This window comes from Condylura cristata, unplaced genomic scaffold (assembly GCF_000260355.1).
Source record: "Condylura cristata isolate star-nosed mole 26May11 unplaced genomic scaffold, ConCri1.0 scaffold00016, whole genome shotgun sequence".
Taxonomy (NCBI): Eukaryota; Metazoa; Chordata; class Mammalia; order Eulipotyphla; family Talpidae; genus Condylura; species Condylura cristata.
Window position 1 is genome coordinate 40,369,834 of NW_004567117.1, and position 26,053 is coordinate 40,395,886.

The 26,053-nt window shown below is 40.7% G+C and overlaps 1 protein-coding gene across 1 annotated transcript in view; it reads left to right on the plus strand.

The window, feature by feature from the left end:
• The window catches only part of PHLPP1 (PH domain and leucine rich repeat protein phosphatase 1), a 238,911-nt gene that overhangs the window by 61,452 nt on the left and 151,406 nt on the right, over positions 1-26,053 (plus strand). Inside the window, exon 3 of the mRNA XM_012725795.1 lies at positions 8-263. Coding sequence (XP_012581249.1) covers positions 8-263 — 256 coding nt within the window. The remainder of the gene's footprint in view (positions 1-7; positions 264-26,053) is intronic.

The window sequence follows — 26,053 nt, forward strand, 5'->3', positions numbered from 1 at the left end:
TGGGGAGGAAAAGGCGACCCTCGCTGTCCCTGGCCGCCCACCGTCGACTCCCGGGGGCGGCGGGGCGAACGCGGAGAAGGCGCCCCCACCGCCCAGCCTGTACGTGCAGCTCCACGGAGAGACCACCCGGCGCCTGGAGGCAGACGAGAAGCCGTTGCAGATCCAGAATGACTACCTCTTCCAACTGGGATTTGGGGAGTTGTGGCGGGTGCAGGAGGAAGGCATGGACTCGGAGATTGGCTGTCTCGTCCGCTTCTACGCAGGTAAGGCGATCACCTGCGCTTGGACTCGCGGGGTGTTGGCTCTTCAGACCCTGAGTCCTGCTCGGGACTGATCGGAGGTCGCTCTGCCCAACCCAAGGGTTTGCGTGGCCTCCGATCCTAAGGCTTTGCTACTTCCCAACAGCCTGCCCAGGTAACCCGCGATACTAAATGGAGCGATTTTGAAACCCGCGACTTTCTGTCCATCTTGAGGAGTCAGATTGGAAAACAGTGTGAGGAGGTGGCCGAACGCTCAGGAAGTGCAGGCAGCAGACACTCCTGGGAGGCGGCAGAGCATTTAACAATGAAGGCGCTTCTTCAGGCCTCTCCTCCTCTGGCACTTCAGGCCAACTACCGGATCCACATAATACCCACATAATACAAGCTAGGACCCGCCGCCTTGGTGGTGTCCGCAGTGGGCCACTGGAACCTTAATAAGCCCCCAGGAGCTCCTGGCTACTGGCGTCTCCCCTGCTCCCGGTCGTGCTTAGTTTCCCTCCCAGCCCCGCCAGAAACCTAACTGATAGGATACTTTTTTAGTGCAGCTTCCCCCATTTTTGCTTTATTTCAGTTTCTTCTGCGAGTTTGATTGTTGCATCAAAAGTGATTATTTCTGCTTCTTTCTCTCCTTTCTTCCAGCATTTATAATCAGAACTGACCAATGCAGGGGGTCTAGCATTAGGATCACAATAAGGATTTTAAATAGTTACTGTCCCTCGAGATTTGATTTAATAGCTTTTTGCTCAGTCTCAGCTTAAAATTATTTTCATTTACACGTTTATTCCAACTTTATTGAGATGTAATTGGCATATTAGATCAAGTTCTTGACTGGAGGTGACTACTGTTATTCTTGGCTAAAGCCTTGGCACACGTTGAATTAGGAAGCCAGAGATCCTGGTTGTTATATTTGGACTTTACAAAGTTGTTTGCATCCTTTTCCTCCTTTGGTTTGAAGAACTGTGTTCTTAGGAATAAGGAATTTTGTTAAAATAAAATTAGCTTAGCAAAGTTAAGAGAAATAAATCTTCTCTAACTTAACTCTTCAGTGTTGTGGGTGATCTTGGAAAAATAATCCAAGTTGTAACTCTGTAGTCACTTTCTAATGGAACATGTTTCTCGTTCAGTTTGTGTAGTGCTTACAGTTAGTCAGTTTCAATGACGAAATCTTTACTACTACACTGAAATACACAAGACCAGTAGCATTCTGGGTGACAGGTTACTCTGTTTCATTGAAGCTTTTGTGTAATTCTTTAAGTGAATTTCTGAAATTTTTCCTTATAATTTTATCATAGTACAGTAGCACCTGCGGTAGCTGATGGTAATATTCAGTGAATGACATACCTTATAAGTTTATGACCTGGGAAATAGTTTTTTCTTTTTAATATGGGAGTAATGACTATATCCCTTTCTCCTGTAGCTCATGTAATTTGTAAAATATTGTCATTTCATGAAAGCATGAAATGATGTTCACGATTGGAATGACAATAATTTGTAAGTGCCCTTATAACCAAGCTAATTACACTGCCGGAAATATATATAGGAACAAAGGGATGTGTTACATTGAACAGTATCAACTATATTTTATGTGGAAAGTCTCTCTATCCCATGCATATATTGGTCATGGGGAAGATTTTAGGTGTCATAATAAAATGAAAATCTTTGATTCTCCTTGGTTATTTAATGCCTACTTATATCTAAAATGTTCTAAGTGGATAATATGCAAGGATTTAAAAAAAAAACTTATTGTGGAAGTGATAAGTTATCTTTCTGATTAAATCTTATATTTTTGTTGTTGCTCTTTTTAAAACAGTAGTTGTTAACTTCATTGAACTTACTTGCATTAGTTCCATATGCATAAATATATATATGCTTCTGTATGTGCATTGTAACAATAACTAAAGAAATGGGAAGTCACTCGGAGGACCCAACCCATCCTTGAATCTGAAGCCAGTGCACAGGTGTCCCAGAAGGTAGCTAAGACATCTGTTACAACCATGCCTGTTTATTTTGGTTTTCTTAAAAATTTAGCTTAGTTTAAGCCTAAATTAATATAACAAATGTCTCTGTGTTGATATTCATTTGTCACAGAACAAAATCGAGCATATAGTGAGTCCACTTGGAGGACGTTTAGTTTTTAACCAATCAAGAGCCTTGTTATAAGGTGGGCTTGCTTATTATGGGAACATTGCATGGATTGCACATGTAGTGAAGCTTCATACCAGCGAGAGGAGATTCCTAGAAACTACCTCTGTGCTCCAGTGAAATGTGGGACACCCAACATCGTGGTGCTACTTTTGCTACTAATTCTTTTTCATAGAAGAAGAGAACGAATGTATGCTTTAGATGAAAGCCTTGAAGCCAGGGCTGTGTTCTCTGTTTGTTTTTGTAACTCACACTTATTCCTGCACATTTTGTGTGTGCATAGTTGGAGTTAAGGACACACAAGAGTATTGTCGTTTGAAGCCTTTTGATTATCTTCCTGTATTTAAATTCAGTATATTATCTGCTGTTTCTTTTATGTAGTCAGTTGGTCTCTGTAAAATGTGCTTGTCTGGCAGGCAACTTTCTTCTCTTAAGGGTCACCTTTCTATAAATTTTAGTGTTTATAGTCTAACTTGTTGTTCTTGAAGGGTTTTGAAAACCATTCGTAGTTGCTTTGGGTAGTTAGGTATAATAGAATAAGATGAAAATCTTTAATGAATTTAAAGACTTTGGACAAAGGGTGCTATCTAGTAATGCAGCTGCTAATGAAAACTTATTTGAAACTGTTTTTGAACCTCAATACTAGGCAGCCATTTCTTTTAGCTGATCTAAAACATGAACAAAGTTAAAAGGCTTTCATCTTAAGTTACTTATGTTACATATACTCACGTTTAATTTCCTCTTAAAATCAACCATCTTAACTTTTACTGGAAAGACTAATTTCAGGTTAAAAAAAATGCAACAATTTCGGCTGCCTGACTTAAGTCATAGAGTTCAGCCCATTAAGGAGCTTGTGTTTTGGACTTCCTGGATAAGCTGTGTCATTGATCAAGGGCAGTATTCAACTACTTTTCAAAATGTGTTTTGATTCTTGTCTGCCACCTTTCAGAGTTAGTATAGCGATTTCATTTCAAACAATAGTGAGAAAAGATGTTGGCAGAATGGAGAGCACACCCACTGTGCCTAGGGTATCGTGGACATGGTATTTTATGTGTGATTCTCGGGGTCGCGAGCAATCCCTTTACCCCTCTCATATTTCTCCTCTTTTTCTCTTCTGGGAATGATCAAGCCTGACATGGTTTCCTACATGGAAACAAGAAGGGGTGGTTCAGGATTAAGCTGTAATATTGACAAGCAGGCTCTTATTACTATAATTACAGAAGGATTGAGTAACGTGGTATGAACATGTGACACCAGTGTGTGCTGGAACAGTCCTTTAATTTTAAGAACAAAGGGCTTAACTTTGTTTCTTCTTATGTTTAAATTGTACGCTTGTTATATTTTAATGTAAAGTATGTGCTGTCTTTTCCATCATCACTCTCCTGTGATAACATCTATTAATATTTTGTCTTTATTATTGTTTAAAATCTGAAAGGGCATTCAAGAAAATCATCTCATTTATCCTTTCAAAAACACTGCTAGGGAGCAATAGGTTTCAATTCTCTTCAGAAACTGGTGCACAGAGAGGTTTGACTCTTGTGGTTTTTCAGTCCTGGCCAGAGCTGAGAAGGGAGAGCTGGATATTCTGTTTTTCAGCTCATACCACTTTCCATGAATCAATGTTGAATTTCATTTACACTTGAATTTTTCACTTGGTTAAAAGCATTCAGAAAATATGCTATTTTTGTTGGTAATGAGGCAACATTATCCCCTTGTCCAAAGTGGTGTTCCTTGTGAAGTATGGACAGCTCTATTTTTTATCATGTTCCCTTTAAAAACATAAAGAACCCAGCCTGGCAAAGAAGGAGTACCAAAATAGAGTACTGAAGTGTTCTAAATACTCTGCTTGCTATTAATGGTCACACTTGTGTTTAAGTTGATATGTAATAGTTTACCTAATGGTATTTTTTTTCTTTCTCTCATTCCTCTCATTCAAGCATTCCTCATTTGTAAAAACAGACTAGACATCTTTGGATATAGAGATTTAATTTGGATATAGAGAATTTATCTGAAAAGTGGATGCCTGTTGAGGGTGGAGGTGTTTGACAGTTCAGTTCCTTCAGACTATATCTTTATTTGTAAAGTGTCAAAAGTACCCATCATGAAGGGTTTGCCTAAACCTTTTATTAAAAAAAAAAAATTCTACTTTAGTAACCATTAGTGCCTTATTGGTGTTACATAACTGTTGTGCATTTTTTAGTTATGAAGAGCTACAGAATAAGTCAGCTATTCTCTGTGAATTTCATGGTTAGTCTTCAAGGGGAGTGTCTTTGGTGTTCACTGAAACAATTGTAGCGAGAGGAGATGGGAGTTAAAGTTTCCTGGTTGAAAGTTGTATCATTTTGTTGCTGTAATATTTTATCAACCATCTGAAAGGCGTGGTTATCCAATGGTGACTTTTTTTTAAGTGTAAGGTGTTTTGTTGTTCATTCTTTCTTTTTAGAGTTCTGAATTAGTGTTTAGCTTACTGACAATATAGCTTTCAGTAAAAGTTGTATATGATCCAAGTCTACTATAAAACTTGGTGTAAAATTATAAAATTTTGGTGTAAACATTGTTGAATTGGATTTGTGAAATTTTGTTAAGCAGCTGGTGGGGTGGGCCCTGATTCTCTAGCCTTCCATACTGTTTGTATCCCTAGGGATGTCAAACACATGCACAGAGGCATCTCTCCCATGGCGGGTGATTTCCGATGCCACATACTATTAATGTCATGTTCGGCATGAGGGAAGCTATGTGCATTTTGAGTCGTCTCGAAGTTTTCTTAGAATTAACAGGTGTGCCTCACCCCACTCCAGTTTTCAAAGGCATCTCTTACCTCAACTTTGAGATGAATTTAATGAGACATCTGTCAAATGAGACAGCTTAGGTTTAATGTTTTTGTTATGTGCCAGGGTTGAATGCAGTTCAGTCTATCTGGACAGAAGCATTTAATTGTTGTAGGGTGAAAGTTGAGAGATCCTGAAGTCACTCAGTAGAAAAGCTTTTCCTTTAAAGATGCCTGACATTTAAAAAAAGAAATCAAAATGTTCAAAACAGTCTGGGAAAATGAAGCCTTCTTTAAAAAAAAAAAAAGCCCCTTCTAGAACCCACTCTACCCTTTTAACCCAGGCATCTGGCTCCACTTTGGTGATAAGGGGTCTTTGAATCTGGCTTCATGTCATTTTGCTTGTGGGCAGACCCTTCCTTCTTACCTTTGGTTTTCTAAAGATAGTTTCATTAAGCAAAACAAAAGTCAACCCTGTGAATTCCTTAGACATATTAGGTATTTGTAACCAAAGTCTTTGTGGCTGGTTCTGTTTGGGTTTGTGTGAAACGTGAACTCTAGATTTCCGAAAATGTTGATTTAATGAAACTCAGGAATTTGGAAAAACTTTAGTGATACTTGATTATGAGCATTAGGATATTTGGTTAATTGTGAAATAGCAGTTCTTTCAAATTGTGTGAGACTGTGTTTGAGTATCAAGCCTAATTGTAATTACAGGATATTAGGTGTTACTACATTTTGATTTAGAGATGGATGGTTTGTTACATGTTATACAAATAATATATGCCTGCTATAACTTACAGAATGTTAAGGAAACATAACATAACCATCCCGTGATGCTACCTTCCTCCTGAAACAATAGTTACCCTGTTGTGTTTTTGCAGTTGAGATTGCTTTAATACTTTGTAAGGTGTATTTAATGATAATGTCTTGTTGCGGTGTAAGTCTAGTGTTTTCTACTGTAATTGAAGGGGAATATTATAGGTTGTCAGTATTTTGTGAGTGTGTAAATGTCAATACTTTTTGCAAAAAACAAACAAATACAGAACGTTGGGCATATGCCTTCCGCAATGAACTTGTAAAGCTATGCTAGCCTCATGTCCATTTTTGTATGTGTCAGAGTCCCATTGAAGACTGACTAAAGCTGGAAGTACTTTGGTGTTTGGACTATTTCAATAACAGTAAAAAAAGAATCTGAAAGTTTGAAGTTTATTAAATTACCAATTGGTTGATGTTGTTCCTCCCCCCCCCCCCCGTATTTTCAGTTAAGAAGTATTTTATATTTGTTGCTCTTTCTGCTGACATATACCTGATGAAGCGCATTTGGAGAATAAGTCTTTCTGTATACCTGCATTCATTAGCAATGTGTTTGAATGTTTGGACTCTCTTTTTGCATATGAAGCATGTTTTTAATATAACAAGGAAGTATGATCTGTGCTTGTCTTTAGCACCCACTGAGTGACTCTGGATTTTATAGCTAGTTCACACTGACACTTGATCCAAAGATTGAAATTTTATACACAGAACCAATTTAGATTGAAATTTTATGCACAGAACCAGTTTTGATCTGTTTTATTATGAGACTATGCTAACAATTTCTTTATTTCCACCCCTCTTTTGAGATCTGTTTGGCTGCCCCTTAGTGCCTGAATGGGAGCTACATCTTAACAGTTTTTGAATTTGACTGATGTGGCTGTGGTCAGGTGAAAGTGACTTCTTTTCAAAAACAATTTGGGGAGATATTTTGTACCACTTTATTGAGACATAATGCTTTGTAGTCTGAGAAGACTTGGTATGATTTTAGATATTCATTTTAACATATCTTGGGTTTTGATTTTGTCATCAGTAAAATCATGAGCTTTTAGTAGGGTGAGTCTAAGGTCTCTTCCAATTCTTTAACATTCTGGTGTTCCATTATCAAGCCTGTTCGTTATATTAGAAGAACTGGAAGTTGGAGTTATTTTAATTTCTGTGGGACCTGTCCATAGGTTTGCAATAGTCAAGTTCCCTGCCCTTTCTCATGTAGAAAGGAATGGGTGTGGGCTTGGCATGCAAAAGACAGCCTGAGGTTGCCAGCCAAAGAAGACCACCTTTTTGCCATGGTTTGGGACAAATGGCAGAACAGATAATATTTGACGCACGCTCCCTACTGAGGCTCTACTCTGCAGCGTGGGCTGCAGCATGCTAGAGGTGAGTTTAAGAAGGACGACTTCTTTTTGAATTAAAGATTCCTCTCAAGTTGTCTGCTAAAGCAACTATGAAACAATGTTCATAGTTCAGTTTATAAAGTCTACAGTCATAGTAACACTTTATTTGAGGGATCTTGATGTGCAAAATTCACTGGTTTCTTAGCGTTGATATATGGTGAGCTACATGCTTTTCTTCTTGTATTTAGAGTCCATAGGAGAAAAAGCAGTTAAAGAAAATGAAATTTTATATTGTTATTTTGATTACAGAATTTAGGATCTCATTTGCATTTTTTGAAAAAAAAAGATTTATTTATGCTTAACAGAGCTGGGTACAAGCCAGAGGGATGGGGGTGGGGGTGAGGGGTGGGGTGGAGTAAGAGAATTCACCAGAGACTGAGTGGGGAACAGAAGAGGCAGATCAACTGAAATACACTGCTGAGCAGAGCAGTGGGTGGGTCAGGAGAGATCTGCCATGCCATGTGGGTCAGCTCCTTGGCTGCAGTAGCTTTGGAGAGCTTCACAATGCAGTGCTTTAACCCGTTGCACCACTAGGGAGGGTCCCCTTTTGTATTTTTATAGCTCAGGGAAACAAGTCCAACAGAGGGGAAGTATCTGGTCTAAGAGCACTGATCATGTCAGTCTCTGCATTCGGGAGGGATAGCCCCCAGAACTTTGATAATGTCTCTGTGTTCTCCTCCCCTTACACTATGAATTATACTATCTTGGGATCCGCTTTCACTTAGGTCAGAATGAAAGTTGAAAGCAATTGTATTGCACACACGTGGTGGTTTCCATATTACTTCAAGATGTTTCTAGTTTTTTTTTTAATAATAATCATTGTTTTTGAGAGATTGCATAGCATTTTGATAGATTGTGGGTGACTCTACTGTAATGGTTGGGTGTTATAATTGCAGAGAGGGGGAACTAGACTTGGTCAGTGGTGTCACCCTCTGGGGGATTTGTGATAGATCTTTAAAGTTGACAGTTGAGAAGAGATACAGGGCTGGTAGGTCAGAACATCAGTAGTGTTTTTTGTCCAGTACTTTGAAGATGAAACTATTAGAAGAATGGGGATGTTGGAAAAGAAATGATGGAATTAAAAAGAAGAATTTAAGATGGAGTCTGGTCTGAAAAAGATTTCCATTTAGACATGCTCATTAGGAAGACCCAGGACATTATTTTCTTTTTATTTCATATTCTTTTAAGGGAAACAGATTTCTCCTCACCCTGAGTTGTACAGGCACCTATACACTGTTCTACTGGTGTGTGATATAATAAATTGAAACAACTTCAGTTCAGTAAACTTGGGGGTTTTTTGTTGTGTGCTGATTTGGGGGGTCTTTATTATGAAAACTGCTTCTGCTTTGAATATTTTCTCTCTCTTCGAAAGAAAAAGAATTTTTGCTCCCATTAGCAGAAAGACTAAATATCTTTAGGGGTGTGAGAGAGAGAGAGAGCGCGCCTTTCATACTGGGTTCCATTTTAATTTAAACACTTAAGTAAAAGTTTTCGCTTCCTTTAGACGAAGGTTAACCTACTGAGTTGATTAATTCTTCAAAGATGATTGTTGGCTTGTAATATAAAGGGAACTTTTTTAAAGCACAGAAGTACAAAAGGGTAAACTACATTGTACCTGGCGCATGGAATGTCTGCTCCAGATGTGATGTGAGCAGAGGAGAAATTTCTCTTGCGGCTTGGTAGAGAGGCGGTTTGCTGGGGAGCAGCTGCTATTGTTTTAAGTAAGAAAAGCCACTCCTTATGGACAGAAGTAAACACTTCTTCAGCTGCAGGACGTGTACTCTTCCCGACACGCTCACGCTCACACACACCCTCGCATCCGTGAGTACCCTGTTCACCTACACACATCGTCCAGTGAGTGTGAGATAGAACGAAATGGGAGGAGGTCGTCATTTTTATGGAGGGGTAAATAGTCTTGGGGGAAAAAAGAAATTTAGAAAGTTGCAGTGCTCCATTACATAGAATCTGGTTGCCCCTCCTCCCAATATATCAGTAACTTATTTCTGAGGTGAATGAATGATCTGTTTATATTCATTGCCCACATTTTGTTTGATATTTGCCTTTTTCCTACTGCTTTGTAAATTTAGGGAACACATTTAGGAAAACTGACTGTGTTTTATAACTCACTAATAGTTTCTTCTGTGACTCTTCACCTGGTAGATTCTCAGAGTTATGTCATGCTTGGGAGGCTGTCCATCCCCAAATTAAAATGTTTCCAGTATTTTTCTGTAGTGTATGATCTTTTTAAAAAAAGATTTATTTACGCATATAAGAACTGGAGTACAGGCCAGAGGTGCAGGGGGCGGTGAGAGGATTCACCAGAGAAGAGTGGGGAGCAGACCAGGCAGAATGACAAAGTACAGTATCAGGTGAGACAGGAGAGGGCTGAGCTGGTGCTGCAGTTGCTGTGGAGAGCTCCGTAGTGCTGCCCTTTAACCCCTGCGCCACCAGGGAGGGCCCAATGGTTTCATTTCTACCTGAAACTTTAAATCTATTCTTAAGAGAAAGGAAGCAGGAAAAAAACCAGATTGTCCCCACACTTTCTAATTGGATAATTCAATGATTTCTTCACTGATGTAAGATCCACATTCCCCCAGATTTTATGCCTTTCACTTTACTGATAGGCAAGGATTAAAATCTGATAGCAAGTAGTATAGGTTAGTGGCTATTTTGAATTTCTTGAGGAAAATAGGGAGCGAGGAAAGCTCTTTCTTGTATGTTCTTCTTTTGTTTCCTAGTTTCCTTTTAGCTTCTGTCAGCACTGCTCATAGGATCGCAGCTCATGCTCTCCTGGCACTGGGATGTTTTGGGGTACTGCTGCATTTGGATATCAGGGTACCCCTTTGCTGTGGTGACTTTGTCATTTCTCAGTAGCTGGAGTAGGAGTGGGGTTAGCTGGAATATAAAATATTCCTTGGATATGGTTTCTTTTACTTATCGGAAGTACTTTATTTTCAGAGACATAAATTTAGTGATTCTTATTCTCTCAATTTTGAACGTTTCTAACAGTTTATCTTTGATTAGGCTGCACACTCAACTGCTTTTTTATATTGAAGAGATCCACTGCTTCCCACTCTGGAGAAACTTTGGGAGCCGCCCTGAAGGTCACTGTAAAGCACAAATGATTGATCTTTTAAATTTAGAAAACCAAAGACCAACACGCACCCTGCACGGCAGTCAGGAACAGCTGTGCCTCCGAGTCCTCAAGTTTCCTTTAGTTGTCCTGAGCAGGGGCTGCCAGGTCCTGGGCAACAGGAATGCGGCTTGAATCACTGTGCGAAGGTAGCGTAAGACTGAGGCTGAGACTGTAACTCCAGAGCCTTCCTGCAGTAATGAAGTCCCAGAAAAGATGCAGTTTATGTGGTCTGGGGCGGGGGTGACAGCAGAGAATGTCAAGTATGGAAAAGTTAACTTTGGTTGTCTGCCACGGTTGGTAAGGACGTATTCGTGGCCTAGTGGCTGGCTGTTAGTTGCTAGACAGCCCACTGTCCTGTTGTCAGCATTCTGTGCCTGGTAGGAGCCCACGTGAAGAGAACTGGTTTCTCTTCTGCAGCCTGTGGTTCCGTCTCAGCTTCCAAATCATCTTTGCTGGAGTAGACGCTCCTTGGACACGTGACCGCCAGAGGTGGGCTCTCAGGCCCACCGCCCCAGAAATCTGACGTGAGAGAGCTGCGGTCGCTCACATTTCTCAGGTATTTGAAAGTAGCATTTCTTTCTCCACAATGACAAAACAAATGACCTTTTTGTTTCCTATTTGAAAAAACAAATTTAAAAGAACTAAAAAGTGGCAGTATAATTGCACCCTGCTGTATATTATCAAGAAATTGAGTAGTATTTTGTTAGTTAGCAAACATTTATATCCTCACTGTGTGTGAGGCACTGTTTTAAGTGCTTTATAAATAGTAACTAACTTAATCCTCATAATAACCCTATGAGGTAGGTAATGTCATCAGCCAAGTGCAGAGCAATTTAGTAACTTGTCTGGAGTTGTACAGTGAGCAAGGTCTAGTAGAATCAAGTCCAGGCATCTGATGCCAGAGTTCACTAGTTAACTTGTAAGTCTTCACCTTCATTTGCTGAATGTGGAAAACTTAACCCTCATCGTCTCTGCGGCCAATCTGCCAGATTGGAACGGACTTGGAAGTGGGGAGGGCCTGGGCTTGGGGTCCACTGTGCCTCTGATCCCAGCACCCTACTTGCAGCTTCTCCCTCGCAGGAGAATCTGACTCACACAAGGTGGCTGAGCTGCTCAGGGAAATGAGTGAAAGTACTGGTCGTTAGAAACTGAGTCCTGCAGTTGGGGTGGAAAGAGCCGTGGGAGGAAGTAGACACTGCACGACACTGTGGACTGCTGCTTTACTTGATGTGAGCCCTGTAATGAGCCCTTAACCTCTTCAAGCCTCCTTTAATAGAGAGAAGAAGGTGATTAAAAAAATGTGTCTTGGAGAACTTTGTGAGGTTCAGATTTGATGATATATGTGGAAGTGCTTTGTAAACTGTGAGCTGTTAAGACAAATGGAGTGTGGTTTTATTATTTTTAGCAATAGTAAATTGCCACCGATGTTAATTAGAGTCAATTAGGGCTCATTAGGGAGATGGGCTACACTGTTGCTCAGTGACACTGGCGGACTGTGTACTCGCTCACCCAGTCACTGCTGTGAGTATCTACTTTGTCAAAGGTGCTTTTGATTCAGAGTTGACTAATTTGAATTTTCTAGTATACCTTGAAATACTTATGGATTTGAGGGCATGTTTGTGGAAACAAAAACGGGGAGCCAACATTTATTATATGAAGCTGAAAGGCGTTTCACAGAGGCACAGTGTCTGCAGGTTACGGTGGCAGCAGAAAGGGAGAGTGGCTCCTGGCAGTCCCGGCAAGCCTGCAGGCCCCTCTGGAGCCAGGCCTCGCCGCTCCGGAAGGGGTAGGCTCTGGGCATGACTCTGGAACACTGAATCGCTGGAGGAACAACAGTAAATGACTAGTTCAAAGTCCATCCAGACTGAGTTTCAGATTAGTAATTCCAGCTTAATCCTTAAGTTTACCAGGTACATTTCTGTGGAAGTAGGTAGGTCTTTTTATCCACTAGAATTATTTCGGTACCATTTGGTTTCATAGTTTGTGAGAATCTAAATTCTGGATTAAGCATATACTAATTTAGCTTTTTTGAAAAGAAGATGCAAATGTGCACATTTGAGGTTGCCCTGAAGCCTGGCAGGTGGCCTTGAAAGACATTCTCTACTTTTTGTAAGGGGTTTTACTCCCCTCAGATTTATGAGATTTGTGGGAAATGCTGAGTTTCTCTTCTGAAGGCAGGTGCTTCCTTTTGGTTTTGTGTTGTGTGTGAAATTAATGTAAAATTTGGATATTATTTAATTGGTCATATATAACCTGGGAGACATATTTGCAGTTTTCTTCATCTATTGCCTGTATCTTCATTGATGAAGCTTTTTTCTTTATTAAACCTTATGTGGTCAAGGCGGAGGCATTTCCTTAAGTGTTTGTATAAGCAGAAACACGTACTAGTCTTTCATGACCATAAGACCCTTAGTATTTGGGGTGGGGGTTGGGGGGCTTAAGAGGGGGCATATGCCTCTGTGAAGTATTTTTTGTCCCGGTAATTTGAATGATAATACTGGGAAAAGATTTTCATTTTGCTTTTTATGACATTCAGGTAAAATGCCTGCCAGTGTGTGTTTCCCACCATCATCAGCATCTTTTACCCTCAGTGACAAATTTTTAGTCTTCAGTTAACTCATTAGAGCAATATCAACGCTAGACAAGTTGATTTTCATGGGGAATATTAGGAGACATATTAGCAGCAATGTAGTCATTAGAAGTGCTACTAGTTCTTAAAATCATAACGCAGACATTCAGGTGTCTTGCTTTGTAAACCAAAACATCAAAATAAAACCCCTTGGTATTTTTGATCAAAATCTGAGTGACACTGTCTCATCGACTAATAAATACATGATGACAAAAGTTCTATAAACAGAGACTTGGAATTGCATAAGAGGATAACGTCATGCTGAGGGTAGGACTCAAAAGTCCATTTCGGAGAGCTGCTCTCGTCAGAATGCTTGCTTTAGGTCCCAGATAGGCTTGCTGCTGCTCTGCCGCCGCCGGAGAGCTGGAGCTGTCATTGCTGCCTGCTTCTGTAGTTGTGCATAAAACCCCCCATGCCTACCCCTGACCAAGCAGTCACATAGTCACACCCTCCTGGTTCTAGGATACATACGGATTAAGCAAGAGTAGAGAGCGATACTGAAGCATTGAGGAAGGTGGTGGTGAGCATCTCTCTCTAAGGTGCTATCACATGCACAAATGTACTTAACCCTCTGGCACTGTCTTCTTTTTCCCACCTCTGTTAGTATTGTCTCTCATCTTTTAGAAACATTTGTGATGTTACAGTAGACTATCTACCAGAATTGTTTGTAGATAGTTACTAAGTCAGAACCTGTTGAGGACTCTAGTTGGAGTAATACCTGCTAGTTTGTAGCTTTGTCAGGCATCAGGGCTGTAAAGTGGGTGGCACGCTAATGGGTATCCTACAGAAAGAATAGAATCTGAGCACCGGAGCATCTAACGTCAGTGTCTCACCTGGCATAGAAATCTGTGCTTGCACGTTTCTCTTCCAGTGTGTTGGTCATTTGGCCTCAGCTGCTGACTGCTTGCTGGGCACCGAGTAGAGCTTAACTCTAGGAAATGTGATCTGTGGGCCAGCATCATCTGCAGCTACTGGGAGTGTGTTAGAAATGAGGAATCACAGTCCCCATCTTAGACTCACTCAGGAAGTCATTTTAAAAAAAATATTTACTCATATGGAACTGGGGTACAGGCCAGAGATGCGGAGGGTGAGAGGATTCACCAGAGACAGAGCAGGGAGCAGAACAGACAGATCGACGAAGTACACTGCTGAGGGGAGCAGCGGGCGGGTCAGGAGAGGTCTTCCGCACCATGTGGATCACCTCCGGGGCAGGCAGAAATCGAACTCATGCGGAAGCGGCTTTAGCTTCTTAGTGCTGTGCTTTAACCCGCGTGCCACCAGGGAGGGCCAGGAAGTCATTTTAATAAGGCCCCCGGTGACTGATTCATACCATACAGCTAAGAAGTGCAAGCACTGGATGAATCTGTGTGGGAGAGATTAGAATTGGAGGAGAACTTTAGGAACCTGTATGATTTTGGGGGAGAAACAAAGGGTCTGAGTTAGGGCGGTGGAGGGAGAAAAGGAGACAGATGCAGAAAATAAAAGTCTAACTGGCTCTTTTGGTGATGGAAGCTCAGATTTTGCAATTTGAATAGTGGGAGAGTTGGCTAGGTGAGGGAAGAAGGAAGCATGAATTTGTGCAGGGCACCAGGTACTGGTGTTAGAAGCAGGTGATACACTGCTCTTGGTATTTTTGCTGAGGATGAGTTTGAAGTGGCCATTAACGCATTATACTGCTGAACTCAACTGTTGGCATCCATCTAGCTGGTAAGTGGGCCTGGCTCACCATTCAGCTTTTAGGTGTTAGTGGCACGCTACATGTGTGGTAACTCTTTAGGGAGGTGATGTAAATGTTATTTCCTTGATCTTCTTAAAAGAATCATTTCTTTTTTTCACACTCAAATGTTAGCAGTGTTGGCTCTGACTATGGACAGAAGAGAAGCGGTCTAAAAGGAGTGTTTATATATTAAATTTATGAAACTCTCAGGATGAATGTCTTTGTGATGTCGAGACTTTGCTATCTGGTGTGTATTGGGGGGGGGTTTACATAAACAATTATAATAAAGCTTGAAATGCCATAATGGAGGCATTTGCAGAGTGCCAGGAGAACTCAGAAGCCTGACGGACCAACTCTGGCTAGAAGTGGAATGGTCTGGAACAGCTTCCTGGGAAGGGTCGTGTGTGACTGGGGGGGGGGACAATCGTTGCATGAAAAGGGCATGTCAGGAACTAAAACAGGAATGATAGGGCCCACATAGCTCGAGTGGTGAAGTGTTAGCTGATTAAGAGTGGTCAGAGATGGAGCTAACAGGGGCCAGGCCAGCTGATGAAGGCTCCACACAATGAGGGCTTGACTCGATAAGTAGTGGAAGCTCCTGAACATTTTCAAGTGGAGAGTGACGTGATTAGATTTGCCAGCCAGCAGCCCGCAGGAGGGCGGGTCGGGAGAGGAGCTTCTGGAGATGGACTTCCCAGTGGAATCTTGAGTCAGCACGGAGAGCCTTCTGCTAGGGGCTGGAGACCCAGTTCCTTCGTGCTGCCTGTGGACTAGATGCTGGGAGGGGTGTGAAGGTCAGAAACTGTCAGAACAGTTGCACTTAGTAAGTGGACAAAGCTAGGATTTCCGTTTCTGTTAAATCCCGTTTCTCTCTGTTTATAAAACCAGAGTAATAAAACTTCGGAGATGGTTTGCTCTCCGCCCCCACTTCGTGATCTATTGATTAACTTGCAGAGGTAAGAGCTGGTTTGGAAGAATGCATTTCCCATTCCTAGACTGTCAGAGTGACTTGTGACTTGGGTCTTATTTATAAAGTGAGCATGGAGACATAATAAATTGAGAGCTTAGGTAGATATGAACTAAATTGTGTCAGGAACAGTTATACAATGTTAGAAATAGAAATCAATGGAAATCACCTTAGACTGTCATTTTTCACATTGTTAGTGTTTTAAATATTGAATTACTGTTTTGTGCTCAGAACTGAACTTGACACAGAGATTTCTAATTTTGGTTTTTGAAATAAATGGCAACATAGCTGTTGTGTTATTCTGAAGATAATCATGTAGATACTTACTGAAGTCTCTGGATGATCTGGCTCTAGCATATTCCAGTTGTAAGGAAGACTTCTGCACATTATTACTAAAGATGTATGAGGAGTGGGATAGAAACTCTTGAGGGGGAAATGTAAAGACTGTTAACTCCTTGTATCAACAAGGAGGAACAGCCAATGAGCAATAACCTTGTGGGGGTGACGTGGAGCTGGGATCTTGCTTCTGACTTGGAGAACCTTGTAGAATGGCAGTAGAGTTGTTTTGAAAAATTTGCTTTTTTTTTTCTTGCTCAGGAACATCATCAGTGTTTGTCAGACTGGCATTTGTTGATGACATGAAATTTTATATTCAAAAGTCACGGATCTTGTGAAAAAACCTGTTTTTATCTGGGAATACTGTCTATTCTCACCCACCTTGTCAGTTCAGACAGTTGGGGGGGCACTAGTTTCTTTCCCAAGGCAAAAGGTTCAGTGAAGGGCTGCAGGGGGGTGGGGGGTGAGGCGTGGGGAGGGTGGGGGTGAGATGAGTTAGAAACATCCTCCTCCGCCTTTTCAGACCTGTGCTGGAGTGCGCGTGACCCGGGAGGTCCTGAGAGAGCAACGAGGCAGCCGGTGGGCTCACCACCTCCCTAGCGCAGGGCTGCCAAGCCTTGTGTCCACCGTGTGCTGCTCTCTGCAGGACAGACGGGTTCCCTGCCCTCAGGACTGTGCGGTGGGGAGGGGACTTACTAAGCCAAATAGCCATGTAGTTGTGTTGTGTGCCTGTAAGTCAATTGTAACATTTTAGTAACAGTGAATTTTAGCATTTAAGTTGAGGTACTGCAGGTTCCAAGGGAGAGCCCTTCAGATGGGGGACAGAGCCGAGCCGGGAAACCCAGCCTGTGGAAGGCCCCAGAGGAAGGATCCTTTCTGTGTAGGGAGTGTGGTGAGGTGGAGAATACTGGGGCTGGAGAAATGGCTGGGGCCTGGTCATGGGTGGCTGCGGTCTGGGGCCATGTTCTTTCGAGTTCAGGTGCTTTGATCATCCAGAATACTTCTCCATTAAATTAAATGCAAGAGAAGTAGATATGTACTCTTAGGTCTTAATGGAAGGGTCTCAGGCCACAGCATGTTTGGAATTGATTTTAGGGATAGTAGAAAACCTTTCTGTGGTGTTAACCAATTCATCTAGATTTGTTCCTTTCAAGGACATACGCCGTGACTGTCATTTTATATAGCTTCCTTTCATCTTATCAGTAAGAGGCAGAAAGGCAACCCTGTCTTTTCTGTGTTTGCTCAGCTTTCTACTGTGGACTCTGTAAGGAAAACCACTCTTCTGCGCCTCCTGTACATGCTTTCTGCATGTGCTTTCTGCGTCCTCCCAGCTCTCCCATGCTACCTAGTTCCATACCCAGCGACACTGGCTGCGCTCAGAATCCAGGATGAGCCCCGATTGCGTGGGCGTGTCAGCTGGCCACTGGCTGACCTCACGCTGACGGCTGCAGACAGCTTTACTGCACTCTATTGCCCCCACCCAGCCTTTCTTAGAAAAGGACAATGAGTAACTTTTTGAATGTGCATATAAACATTCTTGTTGTCCGCTCCAACTCCCCTAACTCACCCCTACAATAATAACACGCGAGCACCAGGCGTGTTTGAAAAATTAAAAACACCAATTCAGCATGTCCCTTTGGCACTTCAACGCTCCTGTCCTTGGAAGGAAGCTGGAGTTCAGCACTGGAATTTTTATGTCTTGTTAGGGAGACAATGAGATTATACCTACATCTACTTAGCATTTCCTACTCATACACATTTTATTGATAATTGGGAGAGGTCTTGGGCCATTTGTGTACAAAGTCAAGCATTCTAAAATCAAGAACAGGCTAGTTAATTTCTTTATAGATATTACTGAATCGACTAGTCTTCCTTCTCCCTCTCCTGGTCTTTATCTTTTGAAACATTTTCCTCCTGTGACGATATTAAGTAGGAAAGAGGTAGACACTTTATCTTAGCTTTGCTTGATCTGAAAGATTTAGGAACATTTTAAAAATAGGCAAAAAAGTGTAATGCGTTGGGTGTACTCACTGCCCCTGCGGTCACCGGCGCCTGTACGTCTCCATCTCCTGGGCCGGCTCCTGCCTGCGCAGCTGTGGAGCAAGTCCTGGAGGGCTGTCATTTCACCTGTAACTGTACATTGACATTTTGCTGCTACAGCATGCATACTTTTTAAAAGGGAACACAGATTTCTATTAGTAGATATCTAGTCTGTCAGCAAATTTCCAATTGTCTTAAATACTTAGTTTGAATTTTAATGGCACCTACGATTGGCTTTTGTGTGTTTTAAATTTCTTTATTGTTTTACTCCTCCCACTTCCAATACCGTTGTTTTCCCTTATCGGAAAAGAAACTGACAGCTATTTGTCCTGAAATTTCCTCGTGTGGATTTTTATGGCTACATCCCTGTAGTTAACGAGAATACATGGAAAGCTTGGATATAGACTTTAGTGTTTTTTTCTTTCCTTTTGGGGGTTTGCTTTATTTTGGCGGTCCTGATCAAAGTGAGAGTGATGCTGGATCATCTTTTGGAGGACTTAACACAGGGGGCCGACCAGGACCCCCAGGGTCGGCTCCCATCCATGGCTTGCACATGGCTCTGTCTGTTTCAAATCGCCATCATAATGTAGAGTTTCCCCTGAAATTAATGATTGTTGTTCCTTCTTTTTAAGTCAGAACATGTGGGCTACAGCTTCTGTGGTATAGTGCTGATGCCCCGCCGTGCTCTGCTCAGAGTTGTCTGTTCTGCCCTGGGGACCCCAGGTGTTCACCCCTCAGGTTTCCTGCCTGGTCCCAAAGCGCTGGTGGGGTTGGGAATCTTGATTTAGAGCTTGGGGATTTTCTTTTATCTGAGGGGTGCTGCTTACATTTTCTGCGGGATTGTTTGCTGGTAATTTTCGCTACCTTTTACTCTAAGCTGGTGTTAAGGCTGTTTTGTTATAGCAGTTGGGATTTGTAGAGCTGTAGGTCAGATGGCTGATGTCTATCAAGTCACTAGACTTACCTCAGTGCCTAGTATGTATTTGTTGTCAAGCCCGGTGGAAACTAATGTTTACAGTTTTAATACCTAACAATGCTTGGCACCTACTAGGTGGGTACTCAGTAAATTCTTGTTGAATGACGTGACAGAGGGAGAGAAACCAACAAACAAGCTACCACTAAAGAAAACATAGGAAGAGAAAAAGTCTTGTAAGACAGATCCATATTTGAAATTTCTGTGACATGGGTACCTCTCATTGTTCTATTGGCATGCGTTATCAACAAGTGACTGATTACAGTGCATTAAATGACACACCACAGAATATTAGAAATAGCTTCTGTTGAGCTGTACAAATATTTATCGTGCATGCTCAAAAGTCAGGGACAGATTTCTTAATAAAAGATTTCAATTTCTGGTTTAGAGTATATACTAATTGGACTTTCCTCTTTTGCTCTAAGAATCTGGAGTTAAGTTCCTCCACTGGGTTTATATTCTGTATCAACAAGGACTTAGATAGCAAGTGTGGAAAAGGAAGAATGTAGAATGTGGATAGAGATCATAGACCTGATGATAGTTTAGGAAGCATATATCTGGTATGATTTGGTCAAGGTTTTAAACATGGCATTTGGATATTACTGAAAACAGTAAAATAGAAATACTATTATATTTTAGGGCTTGATAGTCTTATTTGTGTTACAGTGGTACATAAACAATTATAATTGAAGTTTTTTTATTTTTGTTTTGTGTATGTTAAGTTTGCTTGAACTGTTCCTTGTTTACCTATAGACAACTTTTTATAAAAAGCATTGAGGAGGTCAAGTTCTGCATACTGACTCCAGGAGAATTTTTAATTTATCACATCAAAAGAGATAGTAAAGATCTTAATGCATTACCAGTAGCGTGTTCTAACAGTATAAATTCTCATTACTTAGTGATAATGGGTGAAATGCAATTTTGGTGACCTTAAACCTTCAGTAAATGAGCATCACATGAGAAATCTAGCTCATTTTGAGTAGTTTCATTATGGACTGAAGGGAACAAGTGGTACTATTAAAAGAAAGAAGTTAGTTTTAAAGAATGCTTCATTGGCATTTGTGGGTTCTGGGAGTTGCTAAACTCTCATTGAGACCATATCTTCATGCACTGGGGTTGAATTTTATGGGGAAGTGCTGTGTATGTTTAAAGAGATGAGGGTTTTTAAAAATTGCAACAGCAATGAGAATATGATACTATCACCACTGTGTATTTATAAAATGCTTTTACATTTTTCAAAATTTTGAATATTGAAATGATAATCATTGGACCAAATCTGTGTGAAATGGTGATCAAAGGAAAACTTGTTTCTTTGCCCCTTATAATGACTGTATTTAAAAAAAATTTAGTTACCAGCAGCAAATGTTAGCCAGTGCTTCTTTTCAACATAAAGATAAAAGTACAGCAATCTGTAAAAATAAACTTTTTAATAAAAAAAATAAATAAATAAAAAAAAATCAAAAAAAAAAAAGTACAGCAATCTATGATAAGATTCTATATAATTTGGAGGAAAACTGATTTAAGATTTGAAATGGAAATATTATACTGATTTCAAATGAATGGTGTCAGAAACTGTCAAACGTATTAATCTAGACTGCTGATCGCAGGGTTTCTCTCTGCATGATTAAATGGAGGGTTTTATATATTAGTAAGTGGAGGCAGACAATTGGGAGAAAAACTAGTCTTTTTTTTTTTTTTACAGTGAGGTTTCCTCAGATGTTAGTACTTTTATGTGTTGTTAAAGTCACTTTCTACTTGTGCCATTTGATCTTCTTCCTTTTCTGCATGTTGCCTACAAACCAACCTTTGAAAATTGTCAGGCGAGCACTGTTTGAATGTGTGCTGAAACAATAACTAACTTAGTTAAATCAAGTTGAGAGCAATAGACAGGATACCTTTGCAACTGTTGCCCAATTAGGTGAAACCAAACATTTAGCTTTGTTTCACATGTGATCTTTTAAATTTTAAAAGATAAAACTGTATACATTTCTCTATCTCAGCAACCTACTGCATGCCTTTTCAGACTTGCTTCTACATAAAGAAATTATAAATGGTGGGATCAAATTTTAAAGATTGCTGGTGCATAGCAGTGTATTTTTTTTTTTTTTTGCACTTTGATAGTAACCTAAATGAGAGTTTATTAATTTTAGTAGTTTGAATATTGGTTTCAGTTATAGGAGTGATGTTTCTCTCAGGTCTTACATATGTAGTTTTTTATTTTTTTCTTGTTACACTGGCTAGGACTTTGAATAAAATAGGATAGGAAATTTCTGTGAATTTTGTTCCGTACTTTAAAGGGAATTCATTCGTCACTTATGTTTCAAGTTGAGAAATGTTATAAAATTGTGAATGGTATGAAAAGTTTGTTCTTAAAATCACAGAAGAAATACTGATTTTACTGATTATTTCCCTATGCGGAGAGTACTTAGGGTGATGTTTTCCCCCCTTCAACTGGGGGATGTGGTAGATTGTATTTGCAGATTTCTGGTAAATAATCCATGCGTTCTTTAGAATTTACAGATTATCTTGCTTAATTTGATGAGGTAGTACTTAATATTGTTTTATTTATGTTACTTGATCTGTTCTTGCCATTCTAATTGGGTTCAAAGTTATACTGGCTTCAGATGGTGAAGTGGGTCTTCTTCCTTTTCATTTTCCCTGGAACAGTTTGTGTAAGACAGGAGCTAACTGATTGCACCCAGAGTGTTTTGTAGAACTTGATTAAACATTCTGGGTCTGGTGCTTTTCTAAGTGGTGTTTCTATGTCTGCATTGGTTATAGGTTTTTTTCAGATTTCTAATTCTACTGTAGTCAGTTTGGAAGATATATTTTTCTGGAGGTCATTCCAGTTGTTTTTCAACTTTATCAAAGTCTTTACTGTATTTGAAATCTCTTCTTTACATGTTCTTGTCTTTCTTGTTGGTGTAACCTGGCTCTGCCATTATTAGCATTTTAGAAGAATCTGTTGTTTTACTAAAATTTGTATTGTTTCCCTCCCCATGTTTAATTAATGCATGCGCTTATTGTTAATTCCATCGATTATTTTTTCAAGAGTTCTTTCTCATTTGAATTTTAACTAAAGCTAGATACTTAGCTTGTGAAACTTTTAGGCTTTCTTTTTCAGAGATCGTATTTTACTCACAGTGGCCTGCTGACAGGCTGGGTGGCTTATAAATGCCGACATTGATTTCCCATGGTCTGGGGGTGGGAAGTCCAAGATCTGGTGCCAGCACAGTGTTTCTGGCCAGGACCCTTGCCCAGGTCAGACTGCTGACTTCTTGTATTCTCATTTGGGGAGCGAGTTCTCTGGGATCATTTTCGTAAAGGGGCTAATCCCACTCATGATCTCATCGGCTCTGAAAGACCCCGCCTCCTACTTCTCTTACAGGGGGCTAAGTTTCAACATTTTAATTTTGTGGAGAAACAAATTTTGTGGGGTTCATATAGCAGGTTTAAAATTTAATCTGAGCCCCATCAGGTCAGTTCATTTATTTACATTTCAGTCTGTGCATCTACTTTTCACTTTGTGCTCTCTCTGCCTTTTTAGGCTTTGCTTTTCTCCTCACAGTTTTCTTTTTTACAGCCTTGTATTGTTACCTTCCTAATCTTAAGAAAACAAAAATAGAGAAAAGGATAAATTTCATTCCCTCCACTCCCCGTTATATATAAAGGTACATAATTCCTTATGTAAAAGAAAAATAGTTACAATGTGGAAAAGTAAGCAGGAGACAGTGGAAGTTTCTGGAAACAGATAATATGTTGGTGAACTGTTGACTGTCTACCTTTCAGTTTCTCTCATTCCCTCTGTCCCATTATATGAGCTAGCAAGGGCTGCCGTAACGGATACACAGACTGGTGGCTATTTTCTCACAGTTCTGAAGCGTAGCGGTCCCAGACCAAGGGGCCGGTAGGTCTGGTTTCTTCTGAGGTTTGCAGGTTGCCTCCTTCTCGCGTGTCCTCACTTGGTCTTTCCTCCAAATTTCCACTTCTTATAAAGCCACTAGCCAGATTGGGTGAGAGCCCACCCTAATGGCCTCATTTTAGCTTCCCCACCTCTTTAAAGGGCCTTTCTCCAGATATGTTCAAACCGGAGGCACTGGAGTTAAGAGTTGGCTTACAGGAGAACTCAATGCAGCCCCTAACGCTGGCCTTGCAACTTCTTTCTTTTGGTGAATGTTTGTTGATTGCCACTATGTGCAGATGTGGATTCACTGGGCATGAGGCAGGAAGAGAGGCAGAAGGTCATGTTCTCATGAAGCTTATGCTTTAGCCCAGTCATTGAGCTATTCTTCCTGCATCTGTCTCCCCCTTACCCTTCTTTTCTACACGCATGCGCACACTCAGTACAATAGAGAGGGAGAATTAAGAGATTTGTGGATAAGCTTGTGTCTGCTCACTGCACATATTGTTTCCCCAGTACCCTGGATTCCTCATGCCCCATGTGAGACTTATTTGCTTTTCTTCATACAATGTTAACTGACACTTCATTTTTGAGTATTGCAACTCAGGTGTCAGTGATCCAGAGTGAATCTTAGGTTAATTCTTAGAACAACTACACATCTGAGTTTTGTGATCAGTTCCCCCTCTTATTTATTCACAAACCTAATATGCATTTTCTGTTATTACTTAAAAATCAGTGTGTGACACTTACAGAGTATGTTTAAGAGGGAGGAGGTAGTCTTTCTCAGTCTGAACATGGATTCTAAAATGACTTATTTGCATGGGACTCTGTGAAGAATAAAACTTGAAGGCACTGAGAATTTGACCTCTAGGGAGGAGCTAATTTATACTTTTTAAGAAGAATGGATTAAATTATTATATCCAGCCAACTTCCTTCTGAATGTTTGTCTAAGCGTAAGAACAACATCAGCTCAAGGGAAGAGCTGGGGAGCAGTGGAGGAGAGTCATCTGGCCTTGTTAGTCCAGTCCAACTCCTTGGGAAAGGCTTTCATTTGTATGCTGTCTAATTATACTGTAAAAGAAAAGACTGAATCCATTAAATAGCCAGGCCCTTTGTGTAGCTCCTGAATTCCTTTAATTTAGTGGCTGCATAGAAGCTTTATTCAGAGCATTCACAGTCCTGTACTATCTTTCCTGTCTAGATGCCAGGTCCTATTCATGGTGTTCTCTCTGCAGGAAGTTCTCACATTCATTGGGGCTGGATGAAGGGGGAGGGGAGGGGAGCAGAGGGTGGGGGAAAAGGCAAAAGACTGTGTGGATCTTCCCCTCACCCTCCGTTTCCTGCTCTGCTTCTTAAAAGCAAAACAAAATCTCAAACAAAAAGTAAACTCAAGAAGATAGCTATGGAGGAATTCTCAAGTGACTCAGTGGATTGATAACTCCCAGTAAATCACAGAACAGTTGTGTCTGCTTCAGGCTTCTGTTTACAAATAGTACTAAAACACCAACAGCATTTCAGGTCAGATGAGGGTAGGCAGCCTGGGAAGAATGGATGGCAGTGAGCTCTAAAGGTTCAAGTGAATGTGTATTTCAAAGGCTTTTGGGGGGGGGGGGGAGAATAGCCCTTAAGGTGGTATTCACAGTGAAGTTGGAAGTTGACAGAGAGAAGCAGGAGAGGAATTCAAGTGAACATCTTAAAATCCAAACAGGATAACAGAGAGGCCAAGGAATGCTTTTTATTCCCTGCTTATGCAGCTAAAGAAATATTATTTTAAGTCTGGGTTTGAATATTTGACTTTTAACAATAGATGCTGAATTGTTGCTTATGCTTCTAATTTTCTCAATAGATACTCACGCGAGGAAGGGAACCAGAACAATCTATCTTGTTTCAAAGGGTGGGTGGAAATAAAGGAGTGATTGACTCTTGAGAGTAAATAAATGGTGTGCCAGTTTTGAATTGCCAGGGTGTTAGGTTAATGGTAGTTCTCTAACCCGGGGAACTGTGATCATGTTGTCTTGTTTGCCTTACTTTGAGAAGTGGAGTCAAGAAGTTATCTGTGGTAGCTAAAGTTAGCTTCTATTATTGTTAACGTATTCAGCGTCTTTTCTCAAGACTTCTGATTAAGTGACACCAATCCAGGTTTCTGATCTGTGGTCTTACTCCATCCTTATTGAGGCTCACCATGTAATTAAAAAACCAAACCAAACTAAGCAACCCCTCATCTCTGTAAAATTGTAAGCAAAAATAGGAGTGAATAATTGGATGAAAACTAAGGGGATGTCAGGAAGGTGATGCATGTGATACTGGATTTTGTACTGTGAAATAAGTTTTTAAAATTATGAACACAGGGAGAATAGTTGTTTAAGGGTTATGAAGGAAGATCTTCTGAGATGTGCAGTTCTTGTCTGGCATAGGAGACAAAGTAGTAGAGTGTAATAAAAACTGAGCATTGAGTCATTTCCATTGAGAAAATAATTTATAAAGTTTTTTGGTTTTTGGTGAGGTGAGGCTGTATCACAGCATTTATTTTTAAGCATACAATTTAGTTGTCTTTTCTGTTATGGGAAACTGATAACAAAAGCGTTTCTAGTTAAGCTTGAAATAAGCACCAGAAATTGCCCAGCATACTAGTGAAGCAATATTACAGTGATTTGCAATAGAGAAACACGCTTTCATACAGTACTCCCAGCTCTTTTTGCTGCCGTGCCTTGGGGAAATCTGAGGTAAAATCATGATGTTTCGATTCCCCTTTTTTACAATACCTTTTCTCATTATTCATATTTGCTAGTGAAGGTTATGATTAATAAGGAGCTATAGACCAGATCTCAGCTAATATATGTTAGTGGTGTGCTCGTTTTCTTCCAGGGTGTGGGCTGTGTGGTGGCTGTGCCGACTGGAGCATGCCTGTGCCCTGCAGAGCGGGCTGGCTCTCCAGGCCTGAAGGTGGGCGCACACACAGGGCTGCTGTGTGCTCTTTG